Genomic DNA, 23,368 nt, shown 5'->3' with positions numbered 1-23,368 from the left:
TGGAGGCTTCTCTCAAAGAAGACTCCATCTGCTGCTTTCTCCTGATTATAGACACCCATCTGAGATGGCCACTATTCTTTTCTGCTTTTGTATTTACCCAGAAACATTGAACAAATCTTCCCCTCACTTCTTTTTGGACTTTAGAGCAAGGACATACATTTTTGATATACAGTGCAACAACTCTGTCCTTGTTTCCTCTCCTCTTGTGTGCCAAATGAATGAGAGTCTTCTTAGACCAACATTTTGGTCCCATTCTTTTATTTTTCCCATACTCCTTGCATAGCCATCTAAGAAGTTTGATAGGTTGCCCCTCTCTCTTTTCTCTCTCCTTTAATCTTATTGCAATTTCCCTTCTCTCCCTGAGATTCCAGCCATTCTACCAGGTAATCTTTTTACCCACCTGCATGCTTTTGTAAATAGCTACCTTCAAACCTAGTTTAAGTCCATTCAACTAGACTGGCAAGCTAATGTCCTACTACACCTCTCCCCTTCTTAAAATGACTACTTCCTCAACAGCACTAGATAATGGTCAGAAGGCTGGATGAGCCTCTGATATACAATGATGTATCAAATGCAAACTTTGATTATTGAAAAAAAATCCTCTTTCCCATTACTTTTTGTGTGGTTTTTTTTATGTAAATTCATTACCAGATTTGCGAATAATGAATGAATAGATTTGCAATTATAGTTTTCTTCAATCCCAATAACTGATGAGCATTTTCCATCTTTACTTGAGCCAGCTGGGAGCTGTGGGGAGTGGTTGTAGGGAGCAGCGGTGCAGCAAGCCTGACTTGGCTAGGGGCAGCTGTAGTGGCATACAGGTTCCCTTCCCTGCCCAGCTCCTCTCTTCTCCAAGCCCTTTGCTGGGAGCAGGCTGGAAGGTGGTATCTGGGTGCTGCCACAGCTGCTCCTTGCAGCTCAGGGCAGGAGCAGTTCTGGGGTGCTCCCTGTATTTGTCAACTGATAGTCAGATCACTCCACCTGGGACCTATGAGGAATGACTGTGCAGGGAGCCTGTCTTGGCTGGGAATAACAGCAGTGGCATGCATGTTCCTTCCTCCCTGCCTGCTTTCTTGCCACAGAGGGAAACAGGGGCAGGGACCAGACTCTGGAAAGTGGAATCTGCATGATGCTGCTGCTGTCCTTAGCACAGCTAGGCTCCTTGCACAGCTGCTCCCCACTGCTCCCAGCTGGAGCAGTCTGATTCCCAGCTGATACCAGCATGTGAGGAGCCCCAGAGCCACTTTTGACCTGCTCCTGCTCTGCACTGTAAGGAGCAGCTGTGGCAGCACACCAGTTCCTCCTTCCAGCATCTGGTCTAAGCCAGCAGGAGAGATGGAGTTGAGGGGAAGGGGAGATGGGCAATGAGCAGGACCTGAAAGGAGAAGCCTGTATACTGCCCCCATGGTCCCTGGCTGAGCTTAGCTCCTTGCACAGCTGCTCCATTCTCCATGGGGCAGAAGTGGGTTAGGAGCAGCTCTAGGGCTGTTCCTGCACCTAGATCAGCTGGGGACAGCAGCAGAAAGAGGAGCAGGCATGGTGGCAAGTGGCGGGGGAAGCATCGGGGACACGGGTGCCAAGGGGTTGGGGATAGGTGGGGGGGTCTACTGGCCAGGAGGCAAGAATGAGGAAGTAATTGATGCAGTGGCAGGTGATGGAGGGCACAGGCATGTGGAGGCAGGGTACAGGGGAGGCAGGGGATAGGGGTGAGGCTGCCTGTTCCCTGTGCCATTTGTACCCCAACTGCTTGCCCCTCTCCTATTGCTTATGCACTTGCTGCTGCTGCTGCTGCTGCTGCTGCTTTCTCACTGCAGTGGTGGAAGCAATGCATATAAATGAGCCTTCCATAATTTATTGTAATAATTGAGAGACCTGGATCTCTTCAGTGTCCACAAGAGAAGGCTGAGAGGTGATCTTGTGGCTGCCTACAAATTCATAAGGGTGGGACCAACAAGGAATAGAAGATGCTCTGTTCACCAGGTCACCCCTTGGGGTAGCTAGGAACAATAGCCACAAACTGACAGAGAGCAGATTTAGGTTGGAAGAACTTCTTTAGAACAATAAGGGTTGCCAGAATCTGGAATGGGCTTCCAAGGGAGGTGGTGCTCTCCCCTATCTTGGGGGTCTTTAAGAGGAGGCTAGACATGCACCTGGATGGGGTCATCTGACCCCGGTGCTCTTTTCTACCCAGGGAAGGGAGTTGGACTCAATCTACTGAGGTCCCTTCTGACACACACGTCTATGAATTAGATTCGAGACATGGTAAATTATAATAATCTTGTATTTTTCCATGTTTAGAATCTAATTATTGTGGGAGTCATTTTAAATTCAAAGTAATTTTGGATCTAGGTAAATATGGTAATATAGAATAACTAATACATTCAGTCTAAATGAAATTCCTTATAGAATTTCCTTAGAGCAGCAATTACAGAAGAAATGCACCTATCATTTATTATTACCAGTTACTATTTCATTGCATAAAATATTTAATAAGAAATGGGTTTTAAATAATTTTAAATAGTCTAAGACAAGTAGCTGTCTCAGTGTAATTAAGTGTTCATGTATAGGGCTCAAAACAGGACCAACTGAATTAAATTATATGACTTTATACAGAGATAAACACTGAACAAGCGTTTGTGCACAAACACTTTCTTCAGGACTGTCATGGCTACAACAATACTCCAGCCCTACCACTTGTTTTATAAATTAATTTTTAGTCTTAAAATCTATGACTAGTAACATGAATACAGTTTGAAATTCTGTTTCGTCCTGTGGCAAAATCGAATCATCCCACATACATACCTGCCAGAAGCAGGAATGGAGAGGAGGGCTACCAGTTTCAACAGGAGGGTTTGGGTGCCTTTACTGATCAGATGACTTCAGTAAAAACCAGTGTGCTAGAACATGTTAATATCACTTTGAAGGCTCTGATCGGGCAAATATTTCCATCCAAATGCACCAGTTATTTCTGTGAATAGTCCTTGGCTCCAGAATAGTTCTCAAGGATATATCCCGATTATAGGCCACATCTAATTTGAAACCCCTGACTATGCCCATTGAAGTCACAGCTGCAGACTGATAAGGCATTACATGAAGTGACTTCATTACTTGCAGTGATGCAGATATCATGACAGCTACAGTGGAAAACAAATCAAGCAAAATATATAAATACCACGAATATACAGTATCCAAAAGCCACGGGATTTTCTGGTTTAATTTAATTAGCTATTCATGAATCCTTAGATTTAGAAAAGAAATCTTTCAAAAAATTGCCTCCAAAACAAACAAAAAGTCCTATTCATATAAATCTACTTCATGTTCTATAGTTTAGGTTTAAGAATGTTCTGTAATTAAGGATCAGAAATACTGAATCCTGCATGTGCAGGGGATTTGACCAGATGATCTGAAAGTCCTTTCTAAATCTCTTATTCTATGAAAATTTGTTTCTCATTTGGAACAGATATGACAGCTTTGGGCAGTATCATTTTTCCTGTGTTGTTTTTTTTCCCCTATAATTTTTATATACAATTTTGATTATTATCAATTTCCAAACTTTAATTTGTTATCTGCTATTCCAGGAAGTTCACAATTCAATTATTTAAAGAAAAAAATATTATTTGTATGGTACATTAATCTGTACAATCTAAAAGCACTATGAACAAATATAAATATATTGACAATTAAGCACTAATCATTTAAATTACACATGCTAAAATGTGAAAATAATGTATTTTTCATAGAATATTGAATAGATAAATGAAGCCAATATTTCTAACAAACAAAAGTCTGACACTATATGCAATACATAAAGTTGCAATTGGTACTTTCATTTTTGAGTATCATATTTTATGAAGCAATACTTTCTTAAGTATTTATCATTATCAAGTTCAAGAAAACATAACATTTTATATTTACCTGTTTAAGTATGTTATGAGCAAGGGATTTTTCTTTATTTAAAATATAATATTCAAAAGAATAACATAGACATTTATTTTATTATATTTATAAAAGTGTCTAAGACAAGGATTCCTAGCATATGTGGAGATTTTTTTAAAGTGTTACAGTATTCATACAGGTCATTGTCGACAAAAGCATTTCTTATATTAATGCTCACCCACACGTGTATGTGCATGCATAATCACAAAAAAGATCTGGGAAGATATAAGCCTATAATTACTACGTTCTGGTTGCGAAGAGATTGAGGCTGTGTCAAGCTAGTAAGGAAACTGAATTCTAGATCTGAAGGCTGCATTTTGAATATTTTGCTTTCAGCCATATTGCTTCAAATCATGAAACTGGTAGCAAAAACATTTCAGATGATCTCAAGTATTAAGCATTTGAGTGATTGCCAAGGAAAGTGGTTTTAGTCTAAATGTCCTTCAAATTCATAAAAAGACAGGAGGGCTCCAGCCATTCTAAATATTAGAAACCTACATTTTATCTTACTAGATTAAAAGTCAAGGTGGGTCTGTGAAACTATTTGTTCTTTTTCTCAGAAGAAGAGATCTGACTGTATGGTCTGTAATTTTGGGACATTAATTGTGAATATTTCTTCAACACCGCATACAGCACAATTTTTGAACAGAGAATGGTATTACCAATTCCATGTTCTACTTTGTGTCCTTTTGTCAGTACAATGTGTGCTTATACAATGGATTGCAGTAATGACTGTGCATCTATAGAAAATATGAGAATTTACGTCTCCGGATGACTAGCTGATTAAGGTTAATTCAGGATTATTAAACCACTGGAGTCAGGCAAAGGAGCAGATTCTTTGCCTTTGGTTCAGTGATGTGTGAGGCAGGGTGAAGGAGTAGATGCATAAAAAGCCAGTTTCTCTGCAGAGTAGGTAGTTAAGAGGTGGGCAGAATAACAGAAGATGGGCAGAACTTTTGCTCTGCTTTCCCTTTCCACACCATTCAGCTGTCCAGGACATCTGAACCAGCTCAGGACAGAGCTTTGGGGGAGGGTGGCACATATTCATTATTAGTATTGAAAAGCAATGAATTGAGGAGGAAGCCAGGAAAGAACATGGGACAGATGGTTTCAAAGCATGGCATCTGTTGGGGGGGATACTATTAAAACAGTGCAGGGTATAGACCAGGGGTGGGCAAAATGGTGGATCTGGCCAGTGACTGGGCTCCATTTCCCAGGAGCACCTGCCTGTGGTGTTCCGGACAGTTTCCATGGAGACCCCAGGATCAAAGGGGCCATGACAGTGTGGGGCCAGGGCCTTCATGGAGACCAGCCCAAGCAGCACTGGCAGGGGTCAAGGCTGGGTGAGGAGCTGCTCCAGGGCTGGGATTTTGCAGCAGTGACAGTGTGGGCCAGAGATGGGGCAGAGCTGTGATCCAGTGCCTGAGTGCCCAGGGCATGCAGGCAGCTGATCGCAACTCTGCCTTGGCTCTGGCCCATGCTGTCATCACTGCAAGATCCCAGCCCCAGCCCTGGAGCAGCTCCCTGCCCAGCCATGAGCCCTGCAAGCACCCCTTGGGCTGGTCTCCATGGAGACCCTGTTATGGCCCTGTCAATCAGGTGGTCTCCATGGAAACCAGCTGGAGTGACATGGGCAGGGACTGCTGGGAAATGGAGTCCATCATAGGCCTGATCCAGCCCATGGGCCAGATTATGCCTGCTTCTGGTGTAGACTGACCCTTGACCGGGAGCCTAGAAGGATAGTCTAATCCTTTAAAGTACCATGTACCTTGGCTTATCTTGGAATGCTATCTTTGGTGGAGCTAATTTATACCAGCTAAGGATCAGGACATTTGTAGGAAATGGAAGCCCATACTCCAAACAGCCTCAATATGGATGAATAAAACTTCATGGATAGAATTTAAATCTGATTGTATGTATTAGTTTTGAGTGTAAACTCATGTAGTATTTGTATGTTTCCAATTAACCATGAGCTGTCTCTTCTCTTTTGTAGGTTATTACAATTGGTAAGCACGTAAAAGGTTACCATTACATCATTGCGAATCTGGTAAGTGATTTTCGTATCATTAAATTCCTCAATTTATCTGTGACCAATTTATATAACATTGTTCTTGTGTCATCATTTTCTATAAGCTTAAATAGCTCTTCACCCTCTCCTTTATCTCCCAAAGTATGTATAGAAAACAGAGATGTAGTAAGCCATGTTAGTCTGAAGTTAAGTAGATGATGGGGTAGGTTTGCACCTTATAGACTAAACAAAGTATATATTTATATACTTCTACATAGCTATCATGATGAGAATGGACAACCTACCTTACAAGAGGAGCTTGGCTTGTCTCATCTACTACAGTGAAGGCAGAGGGAGCATGATTGTTTTCTGAACATCTGCTGAAGCAAGCTCCTGTCCATGAATGCTTATCCTTCTTCACATGTATAGAAAACAATCATGCTCCTTCTCTGCCTTCGCTGTAGTAGATGAACCAAGACAAGCTCTTTTATTTTCTTCTAGCAAGGATGGGAACAGGTTGTCCATTCTTCTCATCATGCTTGTAGTCATTCTCTGCGCCTGCTCCAGTTTGAATGAATCTTTCTTGAACATGGGCAGCCAGACACTAATTATTTGTGTTGCTAAGAGGCAGAGTTCAGCAAACCCTGGAAACCACTTCAAGGTTATTAATATTATAACTGTTATTGTTCATTTCTTAAGACGAATGGCCAGATTCTCACTGGGGTACATAAATCTTAAGCCTGTAATGCTTTCCTGATTTACACCAACTGATTAATGGGTTCAAGGGCTTTGAAGAAAGGGTTTGAAAGTAAATCTAAAGGCAGTTACTTCACTCCTTGGCATGGGGCCAAAACAGAACTTTGGGATGGGGTGGCTTTAAATCATTTTCATAGTTGTTAGGGGCTGGAAGGGACCTTACAGATCATCAAGTCCAGCCCCCCTGCATGTGGGCAGGAAAGACTGGATCAATATTGTTTCCTGATTTTTTGGCGGCTGTTTAGAAATAAGGTAAGTTACAGCAGAGCTGTAGTGCGGTCTAACTTACATTCTGTTCCCTATGATCCTATAAGGGTTCTGTGAAGTCAGGCTCATTTCCTATTCCTGACCTACCTCCTATAGGATTCATACTGTTAGACCCTGACTCCATGCAGTGCCCAATGACTAGGGAGACAATGGTCCAATTACCTATGGATCCCGTTACTCATTAGCCAGAGCAGAGCAGGGAACAAACACCAGCACCCATTGCTTGCAACAGCTTTATTCAGAATGGAGACAGCTTTGAGCAAGCTCCCTCACCGACAGAATATGGGGGGTAGCCCTGAACAACAGTTCTTTCCAATATTTATACCTTGGTTCATACATATTAACATTTAACTTGCCTATAACCTTTCTTTGGGTCCACCCATTTCTCCTCCTATCTCAAGCTCCACCTCTGTTTACTATTTGCATCCTTACCATGGTATTGCCAATGTATTTCATTCATTTACATGCCTCTCTGCTAAGAGCGCATGCATAAAACTTTTGACCGATATCTTCTTTTGGTCATTTTGCAGTTTATTACTGGTTCTTGCTGGTTTTCTTGCTCACTTCTCCATCTCCAAGGCTGTATCTTTGCTTTTGTCTCTTGACACTGGTTGCTTAACAAATCATGCTCTTTGAACCCTATCCTTTTGTTAAGAATCCACTTACTTAAGCATTTGCTAAGTTAGTTGCTTTTAATATATCAGCTAGCCTTGTGACCACCAGCTTTTGCTGAGGTTACCTTTTAATATATAATCCAATCTTGTGACCAGCAGCTTTTTTGCTGAGGCACAGGAAAAAGCCTTCATTCAGCTGCACACTCAGTACTCCCAAAATTCATATCGTTACCCCAACATCCAAAATCCATATTGTTACCCTAACACATACCAGTGAAGGAAGATACTTGCATATGATTTGTTTTTGAGTGGACCCTTAATGTGATCTAGAATGATCTAAAATGGCATTAGTTTAACAGTGAGTCACCTATTTAAGATCTCTTGAAAAGCAGAGAAATGTGGAAATATGTTTAATAACATGAACTTCATTTTCAATTTTTTAAGAATAAAAGAATCCATGTGCTGGGAAATGTGAAGAACTATAAAATATTAATGTTTAATTTCAAATCACTTCTTGAGCTTAAAGGAAAGAAAATAAAAAAGTGGTACAGGTTCATTTCAGCATATTGATACTAATATGTGTAAGGTTGAATGATTCCCATAGTGATGCTCATACCAGTAAATAATGCTATCCTCAATGAGCAGCAATATTATTATGTGGTATGCAGTAGCTAAAATGCATTAGCATAGTAATTGTGACAGCTTTTGATCATAGTGGCTAGTGTTGCTGCATCATTATGAAAACATTCTGGGTGTACTTCAAGTTAAGTGTCTCAAATCAGGGTTTCAATTTAAATTAATTAGCATAGTTATTTATGTTGATTTGACAGCAATGGATCATGAAAAGCAAAACAGATTTATTGAAGTCAAATAACTGAATAATAAATAAATACATACTCGTACATCATCTTTTTCATCAGGTGTGGCGAAGTCCTTCAGTATTGACCTTAGAACTGGCCTTATTTCCACGGGCTCAGAGGGAGCAGGGTCAAATCTCAGTTCTCACTCTACAAACGCCTGTTGAAATCAATAGATTTCATTCTGCAAACACACACAAAAGTTACAATGTACAGAAATTACTAAAATAATATTGAGGATTCAGGAAAGTGCTGAGGGATTGGGAGAAAGGAGATGTTAAGCAATATCCCCCATCCTATGATTCTCCTGAGTTCAATAGGGGAAGAGAATGCGCAGTGAATTTTGCAAGGCTCATTATCTTCCCTGTCTTCTCATGGTCTTCATAGGTTCATCCTTCTCTGATGGAACTCCTTAGGCTTGTCAAGTTTTGAAACGCCAGCAAGGCCTGAAAGGATGGGGGCTGAGAGCTGTCACTGCCTAAGACTTGTGGGCGGCTGTCAAGTTCCTAAGAATAAGAATGGGACAGATATTCTTACTCTGTTAGAGACTCCCTTGTGAACTCTGAACAACTCTATGGCTTTTAGGGAGGCAGATCCATGTTAGGAGTTTCCTCGAGAAAGCAGTTAAGGAAAAATTAAGTTGAAGGTAAACATCTATAAAATGAATTGAGGATTAATTTATGATTACAAAAATCATACATGAAATGCATGTGGAATTCACAAAGAGTTCAGTTTACGAGAAATTAAAATATATATGGAATATATGGAAATTCACCAGTAATGTGCCCAATCTACCTTAACTCTGCTTTGTTATAATACCTGAGGAATAGCAAATAGCATCCTTAGAAGGCAGAGAGAACTTATTCAAGACCTCATCATCTTTTGTCTTTGTTACTATAACCTCCTCTTCTCTTTCTGATACTCACATCACCCTACTCTCCCTGTTGGTCCATTCAAAGTGCAGCTGCTGAGATCATCCTCTGCTCCTTGCCTGTCATTCTGGCCACTTCTTTGAATCCTTTCATTAGCCTTTTCATCCATATAAAGTCATTTACTTCCAGGCTTTTTCACAACTCTGCCCCTCTCTGTTGCCTGCTCCAGTCTTTTCTTAGAGCAGAGTAAATAAATTTACAAAAAGAGCTATTGTTTTTCCAAATGAAACAAAGGACATATCTGGTTGTACCAGATTCCAAGTAAACTGAAAGTCACCTCCTTGTAGATTACCTCCTTTATCAAAACTAATTTAACATACCTCTTTGAATTTGAATAAGTGATATTTCATTGTCATCTATTTTCTCTTTTTATATATTCCTTATATGTGAAGCAGAGAAGCATTCAGTTTCATGTATTAGTGGAGGCCTGTCCTCATTAATCTGTCAATGGATTTGTCTCTAATAATATCGTTAAATGATTTGACTCTTCCAGTAGGTTAGAAGAGCTTTTATTCTATGAGAGAATAAGAAAGTTGAAGTCACCAAAATATCTTTGTTCAGTCTTCTCACATCTTGTCTGCAATGGTCTCTACAGTAAGAAAGTGATTTGGCATGCTCACTGTCCCTGCTCAGGGCTAAACCATATATGTAGCCACTTTTCATGATGATAAGGCAGGCTACCCATATGAGTACTCCCACTGGAAGAAATAAGATTGCACACAAGAATAAGTGTTCACTATTACAAAGATCTCTCACTTCAGCACATTAGTAAATGGAACTATCAAGAAAGCAACATGATCACTTCCCAGCATTTCCAGCCATAGCTGGCCCACAACACTGGAGACAGAGTCCAAGATTTAAATTGAAAACCCTATGTCAGGAAAATGTTGGCTTACATTTCTGTAGTAAAAATTGTATGGTGACTTCTTACTTGTATGTAATATTGACAATGGTGATAATAGTACTGAAAAATGACATAAATGTTTTCTGTGCCCAGGGGTTTACTGATGGAGATCTATCAAAAATTCAGTTCGGAGGAGCTAATGTCTCAGGATTTCAGATAGTAGACTATGATGATCCCTTGGTGTCAAAATTTATACAGCGCTGGTCAACCCTAGAGGAAAAAGAATATCCAGGAGCTCACACCAGTACAATTAAGGTATGTTTTTAATTTTATTTATTGTAACTGATAAAGGAAATTATCAAGCAAGCAAGAGGCTGGGGAAGGAGACAAGAGCCAGAGGAAGTCCTGTGCCAACAAAATTTTATGTTCCTCCAGGCTACTTTTAGCATCCCTACCATGTAGCCCGTTGAAGAGAAATCCTGTGCTGTCACACGTCTGAAACATTTTTTTTAATACTATTCTATTTTTGTGCCTGGCAATTTATTGTGCAATTGTTTGATGTGATCATCTGTTATATAGACACTGACATTTGCTGGTTTTATATACGCTTTGAATTTTAAACTTTCTTCCTTAAATCACACATGTGCACTCAGAAACACACAGGACCACACACATGCATAAACCTTTCTGATGTAACAAAGTTTTCTTGCTTCAGATTTTGTGCTAAAATTTTATAAAATATACGCAAAATACAGCACTGTATGAAAGAGAGGTGTGGTCTCCATTCAGTCCTGAGTGACCTGCTGTGTGACATTGGGATGGCATTTAACTTCAGTCTTATTTTCTCCTCTGGGGAAAACTGAGATAACATTTTCTTAGCTTCCAGGGCAATTAAGAGGATCAAGTAATGCTTGTAAGGCATATTGACAATAGTGCAGTATTAATACTAGCACTGTAGAGAGATCCAGCACAATTAAAGCAAATAACTAGAAGCGGAAAGAACAATATACGTTAGGACAAAAGATGTTTACATTAATAGCACATTATAACAGCATTTTCTGTGTTTTAAATTTAATATAAGAACCATTCCTGTATAGCAATTAAATAGATAAGACTTGTCGGCAGGCCAGTGAATTGCAATACACAAAACAAAAAATAAAGCACCAACCTTAATATAAAGGGCGAACAATGTACCGTGTTTCATACTTATGACAGCTTGCTTGGGGGTACTCAGCTGGATGCATTATTGTACTGTGATTAGTTTTGTGCGTATGATGGGTTTAAAAACTTATTGCAGGGGAATTTCTTATCTTCTTTTCATGACAGAACAAGCTTGAGGCTATATCACGTCCTCAATTCACATACGTAGATTTCACTGGTGCATTCAGTGGAAGTATGGTTATACTGTGAATGATGCATTTAATCTATACATCCTTCTTTTCTGAGCTCTTCTTTGATTTTGGCACCTTTTGCTCATGTTGATGTACCTTACTCCATAAGGTAGTCACATTAATGTCAGTTGTAGTCTGTTAAGCACCACTTATAATGAGGGACTGAAGGAATTCAAAGAGATGACTTGACCACAGCTTTTAAATGTAACATTTACACAGGGAGATGAGATCTGATGTTAATAAGCTATTTACTTTACCAAACACAAGACCAGAAGTTAGAGTGTTAAGTCAGCACAGTTGAACTGGAAATTGGATGCCAGTGTTTTGAAATGAGAATAATTAATCATTGGAATATATTGCCAAGGGATATAGTAAATTATATCTCACTTAGAGTACAGGTGAAATTACATGGCCTGTGTTATGCAGGAAGTCAGATTTTGTAATAAAATGGTCCTTTGTAGATTTAAAATCTGCCAGTTTGATGTAGACGTCTTCTAACACTTCCAAAATTATTTGTTTCTCTGCAATATTTATCTCATGGATTGCCATGGATTAAAGACATGAGAAGGAATTGCTGTCTTGTGTGAAAGCAAAATCGTCTGCTCTTGAGCATTCCACACTATTTATTAGGGAAAAAAAATGAACATTAATTATGAAATTTAATTTAACTTTATAGTCGGTCCTGGATCTGACATGGTTGGTGCAATATTCAAACAATGGCTGGCTAAGATGTATATCAAATTTATAAAAACAAACTTAACAAGCAGCAAGACGAGGGAGTCAAATGTACTCTGTCCAAGCTTGCAGATGACACAAAGCTATGGGGAGAAGTGGACACGCCGGAGGGCAGGGAACAGCTGCAGGCAGACCTGGATAGGTTGGACAAGTGGGCAGAAAACAACAGGATGCAGTTCAACAAGGAGAAATGCAAAGTGCTGCACCTAGGGAGGAAAAATGTCCAGCACACCTACAGCCTAGCGAATGACCTGCTGGGTGGCACAGAGGTGGAAAGGGATCTTGGAGTCCTAGTGGACTCCAAGATGAACATGAGCCAGCAGTGTGACGAAGCCATCAGAAAAGCCAATGGCACTTTATCGTGCATCAGCAGATGAATGACGAATAGGTCCAAGGAGGTGATACTTCCCCTCTATAGGGCTCTGGTCAGACCGCAGTTGGAGTACTGCGTGCAATTCTGGGCACCACACTTCAAGAAGGATGTGGATAACCTGGAGAGGGTCCAGAGAAGGGCAACTCGTATGGTCAAGGGCCTGCAGACCAAGCCCTACGAGGAGAGACTAGAGAAACTGGACCTTTTCAGCCTCCTCAAGAGAAGGTTGAGAGGCGACCTTGTGGCTGCCTATAAGTTCATCACGGGGGCACAGAAGGGAATTGGTGAGGATTTATTCACCAAGGCGCCCCCGGGGGTTACAAGAAACAATGGCCACAAGCTAGCAGAGAGCAGATTTAGATTGGACATTAGATTCATAGATTCATAGACATTAGGGCTTGAAGGGACCTCGAAAGATCATCGAGTCCAGCCCCCCGCCCAAAGGGCAGGACGTCAGCTGGGGTCATAGGATCCCAGCAAGATAAGCATCCATTTTCATCTTGAAGGTGTTCAATGAAGGCGCTTGAACAACCTCCGGCGGCAGGCTGTTCCAGACCTTGGGGGCTCGGACAGTAAAGAAATTCTTCCTTATGTCCAGCCTGAAATGATCTTGTAGTAGTTTGTGACCATTCGTCCTCGTCATCCCTTGGGGCGCTCTGGTGAACAAACATTCCCCCAGATACTGGTGATCACCCCTGATAAACTTGTAGGTGGCCATCAGATCACCCCTGAGCCTGCGCTTTTCCAGGCTAAAGAGCCCCAGGGCTCTCAGCCTGTCATCGTAGGGTCTGCTTCCCTGACCCCTGATCATGCACGTGGCTCTTCTCTGGACTCTCTCAAGCTTCTCCACATCCTTTTTGAATTGTGGAGCCCAAAACTGGACGCAGTACTCCAGCTGCGGCCTCACTAAGGCCGAGTACAGGGGGAGAATGACGTCCCCGGATTTGCTTGAGAAGCATCTATGGATGCAAGCCAGCGTTTTGGTCGCTTTACTAGCCGCAGCATCGCATTGCAGGCTCATGTTCATCTTGTGGTCAATGATGACCCCCAAGTCTCTTTCTTCCATAGTGCTAACCAACATAGCACTGCCGAGCCTATAAGGATGCTGCGGGTTTTTCTTCCCAAGGTGGAGAACCTTGCATTTATCAGCATTGAACACCATCAGATGTTCATCCGCCCACTTGCTGAGCCTGTCCAGGTCAGCCTGGATCATCCGCCTGTCTTCTGGTGTGGATGCTTTGCCCCAAAGTTTGGTGTCATCGGCGAACTTGGCCAGTCCGCTTCTGACTCCAGTGTCCACATCGTTAATGAAGATGTTGAACAGTATTAGGAAGAACTTCTTCACAGTTCGAGTGGCCAAGGTCTGGAACGGGCTCCCAAGGGAGGTGGTGCTCTCCCCTACCCTGGGGGGTCTTCAAGAGGAGGTTAGATGAGTATCTAGCTGGGGTCATCTAGACCCAGCACTCTTTCCTGCTTATGCAGGGGGTCGGACTCGATCTATTGAAGTCCCTTCCGACCCTAACATCTATGAATCTATGTTAAAACATCACAATGCTGCATCTAATAGCAAGTGTACTTGGGAGATTTTGAAGGCATCTATGTCCACTTTTCTTGAGCCAAAATGCCTTCATATCTAGCACTGCACTCTTTTGTTGGAGTTTTTTTTTTTATCTCCTCTCACATAGTTCTGTCTTTCCCAGCTCCAAAGGAGGTAGTGGTAGAATAATAGAACATTGTATCCCCTCCTCCTAGGTAAGATAAATATTCAATCAAAATTGTCAAGATAAGCTTCTAGGCTAACCTTTGAAATTCTGTATCAAGTGGACCCAAGAGGCAATACAAGTTCTGCATTATGGATATGTAAATGAAAAGTGGTGACACCACCCTGGCTAATCACTGTAGATTCCATGTGCTTGGAGGCCATGGTTCTCTTATCTTCTGTTTGTCTAACATCCAAATGGAATTGTAAAAGGGTCATTTTACAGGATGATATGAAATGCAATGCAATGTCACTGATATAACTTGATAACACAGCAGCAGGGTATAACCTGGAGAATGGAAATTAACATATATTTGTGAAAAAAATGCATGTACAAGGGAGCATGCTTTTCATAAAGATTCTTGACATGTAATGTCAGGGTCACCCACAACATGAATGAATCACTTCTTTAAATACCACTTTATACCATTTCTTAATAGTTTTAAAGCAATTATGAACTGGAGGACATTACAGTATAAATAACATGGGACTGGGCAACCATGACCTTGTAACAGAGCCTGAATTCCTTGTAATAAAGCCTCTGTCTTTAAAGACAGAGTTTTATATAGTTTATGATAATTTATATAATCTGCAATAATTTTAGCTGACTCTTATTTTTCATACAGAATTGGATTGTAAGGCTTATGGATATTGGACTGCTTTTTTCAGGCTTCCACTGACCAGACAGCATGGCTTTTTTTTTTTTTTTTTTTTTTTGTCATTCAGGAAAAGCAAACGCTTTACTTATATAAAGAAGTATGAATACCTTAATATTTATTTTAAGTGCCTACAACTGCTGGCACTGGATTTGGACCTAGCCCTCTGTCCATGGTGGCCTCAAAGATCCTTCCTGGGGCAGGGAGACAGGGATGGGGATGGGGTAGGGACCCCTCTCAGGGAGCAAGACTGGGAGGGGCAAGAAGGAAGAGAAGGAGGGACGAGACAAAGGAATAGGGAGGGACCCTTTGTTAATCTCAAGTCTCTGCTTTTGTATTCTCCTTCCCCCTTGATGACTCCTGATGACTCATTATTTGTGGCTATCTCTGGTCAGTTGTCTCTCTCTGGTCACACATCCACGTAGCCTTTTGGACTTTCTCCTAATTTGATCGGTTTCCCCAAAACCGGGACTCAGGCCCCGCCCTGCTGCTCTGGGGCCTTGTAGCTGGTGTCACTTATCTTGTATTATGGGACAGTATGGTACATACTTCCTTGGTTCCCAGGCTTTGTGTCCTTGTTGTGTTAGACAACCTGTCTGCCTTGAAGGCTGTGATCTTATGTTATGGCATGCCCCCCACAATTCTCAGGCCATGTCCAACCGTTGGCCTTGTTGTGCTAGAGAGCCAGCCTGCCTACTTCCAGGGCTATGTGCAACTCTATGTGTGAAACACAGGCTTTTACAAATTAGTTAACCCCTGCTGCCCATCTTAAACCCTTATAATGCATATATCTAAACCTATAAACCAATTCCCAAAAAACAGACCTTTAAATACCATTTTCAAGCCAACAACAAGCTGGAATATTTGTTCTTTGCAAGCTTTTGGGCATAAATACCCTCCTTCAGACATAACGAGAGTCACCTCCTTGCCTGAAGATGGGTGTTTGTGCCTGAAAGCTTGCAAAGAACAATTTTTCCAACTATTTAGTAGGTTTAATAAAGGATATCACATCTACCCAAAGAACCTTGTTTGCCTATGTCCTTAGACCAACAAGGCTACAATTAACAACCCTATAACATGCTGAGAATTTGTAGAATGCTTTGAAGAACTGAATATGGAAGCTATATATACAGATGTAGCAAATTAGGTCCACATCAGATATATAAAGAAACAATTGTCAACAGCTGAGACATTTTGTGTGCCTTCTTTTTAAGCCTTCATAGGTTTAGAATTTCAAGCTTTTATTTATAACTGTTAAACACTTTTTAAAAATGAAAGCACATATACATTACCAAAATCCTATGATTCAAGGACCCAGAGCTTTCAGAAATATAGCAAATAATGTAAGGATTTTGATAAACTGGAAGGAGAACACTAACCCCCACCCAATTGTGTAATACAGTTCTGCCAATATAGTTATAGTATTGGTTGTTATATTCAAAGACATTATATAAAGTACATGCTTGCACAGAAGTTATGTAGAATAATTAATTTACTTCTGCAAGCTAAAATAAAGGAATGGATCATTTTTCAACACTGAGGAGCAAAAGAGAACAGAAAGTAATTTTTCAAAGTAGACATTTAGAATGTGCAATCTACATATAATCCAGTAAGGATAAATAAATCTACAATTTAAAAATTAGGCAACTCTGCCATTTCAGGCATATTTCCTTTGTCTAGATTAGGTTTTACAGTTTTATAACACCAGACTTCTTCTTATAAAAAGGGTTACAAAAATGCTATTCTTTTTTTTCCATTAAAAGCAAGGAAGGTAGAAAAAAGATTGACTGGGTTTGAAATCAAATAATTCTACAGAGTCTACAGACTATACTAATTTAGGGTGAGATTATACATTACAATTAGATTATTTTAAGAACTCTTAAAACTGGAATGCTCACCCATTAAGGCTCATTAACACATGCTAAATTCCCTTTCAGCATTTTAAAATTATACCACTTCACGCAAGAATTATCTTTGAGCTATGCTACATAACAGGCACATCTACATGTGCATTAAAGCACTGTAGTTACTGCACATTAATCTTAGTACCTGTATTAACAGGTACTAACTCAATGCGCAGTAAGCGGCACTACTACTGCACAGTAAATAGGACTGGTGCATGCCTTTTTAGTGATGCTAATGTGCAGTAGACTAATTCTAGTGCATGTTAGTACACTAGCACAACTTTTGCCATGATATGCTAATGCACTGTAGAATTAGTCTACTGCACATTTAGCGCATCATGTAGATGCACCCAGCATGCGTTAATTTAACTTATGGATATTAACCTGAGATAAAACCACCAATATGCAGTCTTCTACTATCCCAGGAGGCATTGCTCCCAGGTGGACTAGTTATTATCATACAGGGCTCTACAGTGCTGAACTAACAGCTGGGAACAGCTGGGCAACAGGTGGGTAGGGACTGGGTGAGTGAGGAGGGAAGGAAAAGCAGTGAGAGGGGAGGGATTGTCAGGGGTTACAGAACATGGGGAAGTAGTGAGGAGGAAAGAGGGAGGGTATGTTGGCAGCTGCTGGGGTGCTGTCTCCTCTGCCCCCCAAATTGCTTCCCAACCCTAAAATCACTACCTTTACCTCCCCCAGAACACTCCTCTGCAGCCCCAGTCACCCCTTTTGCCCCTCGTTGGCCCTTCTACACCTGGTATGCCCTGCTATGCCAATTAACCTGAGAGTGGCAGAGGTGCCAGTAGGGGTGTTCTCTCTCCCTGCCTGCTCCTCGGGTATTTGCAAATCATGTTGCTACTATGCACCCAGATCTACCTCCCCCAGGCCCTGAGATTGAAGAAGAGGTGGGAGGGGGAGGGGGGAGACAGGAGCTGCCAGGCAGCTGTGGGCACCAGTGGGGGCTGGGTCTAGGCGCTCAGGAGAAGCACAGGCTGCAGAGAACCTGGAAGCAGCCAGGGAAGGGGGACTACCCTCCTGCTGCTGCCACTGCCACAATTCTCAGGCTGACTGGGGTGGCAGGGCAGCAATCCAGGGGTGGAGGGGCCAATTGTGGAGTAGAGAGATCTGGGAGCTGATGGAGGTCAGTGGGGTTATTTGGGAAATGATAATAGCAATTCAAGAGGCATGGAGGGCCCTTTCTCTTCCTCCTCCCCCACCTATACTGTGGCTAGAGAATGGGTGAGCAGGACAGGCATAGATTAGCCCCTTGCTTACCAGCAGGAGGTCTGAGCAGAGTGCATTAGAGAGGGCATTAACTCTGAGTGTGTGACTGATCACTAGCACTAGTTAACCTTAACAGAAACTAACATTCCTTAGAATTAGCACGTGTTAGCTCTAATGTGTAATTGCACACTGATACAGTTGAATTATTAAATATTATGATTTATTACCTTATTTAATAAGAAAGAAATAATTGAGGACACATTTTAAATGTGAGCCTGCAGTTTTTGTTTTTATGAGTTTCTCGGCCTCCATTTCATCTAGCTGTTACTTTGCTTTGCTCCTCAGATTTCTGTTCATTAAACACCTCATGCACATCTAACAGTTACTGGCCTTCTTACCTTATTTCCCTATGCAAATTCTGTTCAGACCTATATATGTTTTAACAATATAGACAAAACTAAAAAAAGCCATCCAAGTACAATGAATTGCAAATACCAAATTGTTAACATTGTTTTAACAGATTATGGCTCCTTTATAAATTATCATAAATTAGGTTTGTTTGTTTTTTGTTTTGTTTTTAGTAGAAAATTAATTAAAACATTTAATTCCTTAGCTGTAAAAAGCCTTGGTAGATTAAAGCAGGACCCATAGGTATGGTGTGAGGGGGAAAAAGGGTTGAATAATAATCCAGACCCATCAATGATAAAATTTTAACTACAGTGAATAGGTCTTTGACTATTAATTTTAATGAAAAAAGAATGGTGATTGGGGAACAAATCATAAAGGGAAATAATACATTTGCTGAAGTCATGTAATGACTAATGACTAAAAGATATGCTTTAATACTAGTCCTAATAATATTATACTAATAATTTTCTATTTTTTTTCCTTGGGGAAGAGGTATGTGGTTCAGAGAAGAGCAGATTTTTATTTGCTGCTGATTAATAGGATAATAATAAGTAAAAATAGTATATCCTAATATAGTTTTGCTTTCACAGTAGATAGAAACAGTATATCACATAATAACAATGATGATGGTGAAGGCAGCTAAGAGAGACTTTTAAACTGGTAATTTGTTTCCTGTGGTATTGCTTGTAAAAAAACAAACAAACAAACAAACAAAAAAACCCAGTTGTTTTGTGGCATTTCTAATCTTTAAGTATTTGCTTGTCAAATAGTTAAGTAACCAATCCTCCATCTCTAAAAGTAGAAGTCCTTCTAAACAGATAGTACCAACTTTAAATTCTTTTTTCCCATTGGAGAAGAATTTCTTAATATTTTTCATATGTTTGATATTTCTTGTGCACGTGTATCAGACTCTTATCAAATTATCCTTTTCAGTACTGACCAATCAGATTTTATTATTTACATAACTATTTTATTTATACTGTAATATACACATCAGTGCTTTCACATCTATTTCGTGTGTCAATATTAGAGAAGGATTTTGTTTGTTTTCACATTTTTACATTTCATTTTCATCCTCAACTACATTTTTCCAAGTGTTTTTGCTATTGCAACAGTAGACTGAATTGTTGTGGTTGGCTTCTTGTCAGCAGGTTAGTTTAATGCTGTTTGTAAAGAACAATAAACAGTTCTATCACACAGTCTATTTCCATTTGTCCAAATGTTCCATGAGGAACATTTTATGCCTTCATGTAATATGGATCCAAAAGGTAGATGTTCTCTGATTTACAATAAATCAGTCGAGAATTTATCAGCTGCAGCATTGTTGTTGTTTTTCAAGAGTGCATTGTATTTAAATGTGGGTGTAAGATTACTATAATAATTTCATTCATTTTGCTAAAGTAAATGTTTTCCAACTGTGATGTCATGCCTTAGGAATCTAGAATATTTACAGTGTAACATAAAGGTCCTAGATTTCAATCCCATAGATTACTCTAAATTATTATTGTGATTTTTATATATCTTATATATCATTTGTTTCTAGTGACTTGACCATGGAACTGAGAACTATGAGACTGTTATTGTATTTTTGGTTGTATTACTGACATGTTTCATCATTCTGTGTCTTGGTTTCTTCGTGTCTATGTCCGTAAAATATATTGTTGAAAAAGGGAAATAGAATGAAAAATTACATTTAAAACTTTTGCTTTACTACTGCTAATTAATTATTTTAATACTTGATATTTGTTCTTGTTCATTAAGATGGATAAAACTAATGAACGGATCTATGTTGTCCTGGAGAGAACTGGCTAGGGTTGTCCATCGGGAGTCTGTTCTTGCTCCAGTACTCTTTAACATCTTTATCAATGATTTGGATGTGGCGGTGAAGAGCTCACTGGTCAAGTTTGTGGGCGACACCAGGTTATGGGGGAGCGTGGTCACGCTTGAGGGTAGACTGCAGATACAGGCAGACCTGGATGGGATGGCACGTTGGGTAGATTGGAACCAGATGAGGTTCAACATTGAGAAATGTAGGGTGCTCCATCTGGGGATGAACAATCCCCAACATACTTACAGGCTCTGGTGTGCATCAACCGATGCATCTGAAGCAAACCCAGGGGAGTGATTTTTCTGCTTTACTCAGCATTGGTGAGGTCACCTGACCCCAGTTGTCTTTCCTGCCTAGTGCAGGGGGGCTGGACCCAATGATCTTGCAAGATCCCTTCCAGCCCCTTCCAGTCTATGAATCTATGAAAGTGGTACCAATATTGTGATATTTCAGTATAGAAATATCTGTTCAGTAGTCTGCTGAGTTGTATTCTTGGATGCTGACTGTTCTCTATGAAAACAATATTAAACACTATCATCATCGCATTAAGGCTGGATGGTTGAAAGCTATGCTTCATGATAAATGAAGGCTTGGGGAAAACACAAAATTGGACCCTAAGAAGCAAATATAAGTAGAGCATGGTTACTAATGTCTGCTTGTAGGAAAAGTCTTAGTTGCTTCATTTGATAGGAAGGCCAACGACTGAGAAACAAGAAAAAGAAATCTGTCTGAGCTTATTAGAAAGTACTATGACTTTTATAGATTTGAGGAAGAGAAAAGGTCATTATGCTAATCCAATCTGAGGTCTTGCATAACACAAACCATAGATTTTCACCTGGCAATTTCTGCTTTAAGTTCATGACTGGTAACAAGTGTAAGACAGATGCTATCCTGTGTGCACAGGCTTGACCTGGAGGACATTGTCTCTTGGGTAGGAACTGATCTGAAGATTACCAGGTCTAGACCTACCCATTTACATTTAATTCTCTCCAAAATAATTTTGAAGTATTGGGTGGCTGGGGTGGGAAGGAGGGGGTTGGCCTGTTCATACTTGCTTTCCTTTTCTCTGCTAAACAGACACAATCAACACTTCCTTATCTTGTTCAGTGACACATCCCAAATAATACAGAATCTCTCTGTTTCGCACAGCTTTTCTGTATTAGCCTTTGCCCTTAACGATGTGAACATTTCAAAGCAGGGTGTATGCCATTTACTTGGCTCAGAATCCTCCTCTTCTGCATTTTTCTCTGTACCTAGGGAACTATGTAAATAGATAGTAAGATTACTATTACAGCTGCTTTCAATGGTGCTACTGTAGCTTTAGATCATCTAGAATGCTATTAAAAAAGAACACTGTTATAATGAAAGTCAGTCTCAATCTAAACTTTTCCTTTCATTTAGCAGCTTTAATTAAGGATAGATGAGTCTGTTCAGACAACATAAGAATTGACCCAAACTGCTGACCATCTCCAAAATGGAAATATTTTTGATATTTGAAACCTTTCAGTTAAGGACATGTTTCGATTTGTATACAGCTATTTTCTTCTGCTGCTTGGAACTTGGAGTAGAAATAATGACATTGTGCCAGAAAGCAGCTTTCTGGATACTCTGAAATTAGTTGAAAGCAAGATCCCATGTAAATAGGGTAGGTGACCTCCGTGTATAGGTCAGGGAAAACACATACGCACTCAGCCTTTGGGGGACGTCTCTGAATTGCACCAAATTTCCTCAGGGTCTGAGTTTTAACTATCAATAGCCAGGATGCACAGGTGTTTTGTGGTAGCTTCTCCCTCCCCCAGCAAATATCCCCATAGCATCCTTGCACAAAGCCCTATTAAAGTTTGAATAGAGACCAGTATTTCCATGGTAAGTTTCTTCATACAAAGAACAGCTATTCCCAGACATCCATGTGAACAAGCACCCATTCATGCTAATACTTGTACAGGCAAAATGAAAAAGAACATGATTATGGTCAGACCAAACAGCCATTTGGAATCTGAACAATGGTTGTGAGCACAATTTGTTAACAATTTAATCAGCCCTGTTATTTCTATTGAAAATAGCAATTTGCATTTTTGAACCTCTCATGTCAACATGCAGGCAAAAACATGAGATCTTGTCGTTTTTCAGAAGTTAACATATATGAGTGTATTTTGCCAGTATAAAAGTAACATGGGCCAGTGGAAACCTTTTAAGCTATAAGCCCAAACAAGGTTGGCTCTGTTTAGTGTGGCAAAAAATGACTAACCAAAAAACTCTAATATATAAACATAAGACTAACAAACATGGTCTTTTCACTGAGTCTTCTTTCAAATTATTTCTAAGGTTCCTTGCACAGATTGAAAATTATTTTACTTTGTCTGTCAGGATGTTGGGGGGGAGAAAGTGTCTTTTAAATTTAACTTAGCTTTATTGAGTTACCGTATTCTGTCTGCATAGTCCCCTGAGCATACAGGTAGATATTCATTTTCTTTAGAAAGCTTTCTTAGCTTGTCTGTGGTTATGTGGGGGACTCAGAGGGCAGAATTTTAACCCATGTACAAGTGCATACAATCTGTTTGGCCCCCTCTTTTTTTCAAGTACCTACCTTAGTTTTAGTAAGCACATCAATAGGTAGTAGATCATCCTTGTACTTTGCCTACTTCTTTTGTTCTTGAAGTCTGACAACATATTGAAATTACAAGAATCCTCCCTTTTTGGAGCTTTTTATACACTTCCAGACTTCTGTTGCTTACAGGACCCAGAGTACAGAGACTGAGAAGGAAATCATGGTACATACGTAGCCCATACAGTACAGCATACACATCAAGTTCATGATTGCAGCAGCAAAGAAACCCAGTGGATCTATTTATTTCTGTGGGAGTGATTAAAAGAAA

The 23,368-nt window shown here is 40.2% G+C and overlaps 1 protein-coding gene across 7 annotated transcripts in view; it reads left to right on the top strand.

Moving 5' to 3' along the window:
* GRIA2 (glutamate ionotropic receptor AMPA type subunit 2) overlaps positions 1 to 23,368 on the top strand; it is a 148,023-nt gene that overhangs the window by 77,293 nt on the left and 47,362 nt on the right. For all 7 annotated transcript variants that reach the window (XM_019481455.2, XM_006270894.3, XM_019481453.2 and 4 more), the window contains exons 5-6: positions 5,930 to 5,983; positions 10,368 to 10,529. In XM_019481455.2, coding sequence (XP_019337000.1) covers positions 5,930 to 5,983; positions 10,368 to 10,529 — 216 coding nt within the window. The remainder of the gene's footprint in view (positions 1 to 5,929; positions 5,984 to 10,367; positions 10,530 to 23,368) is intronic.

The sequence above is a fragment of the Alligator mississippiensis genome, chromosome 2, assembly GCF_030867095.1.
Source record: "Alligator mississippiensis isolate rAllMis1 chromosome 2, rAllMis1, whole genome shotgun sequence".
NCBI classification, from domain to species: domain Eukaryota; kingdom Metazoa; phylum Chordata; order Crocodylia; family Alligatoridae; genus Alligator; species Alligator mississippiensis.
Note: the sequence above shows the minus strand (reverse complement) of the source record. Positions and strands in the feature narration are given on the sequence as shown.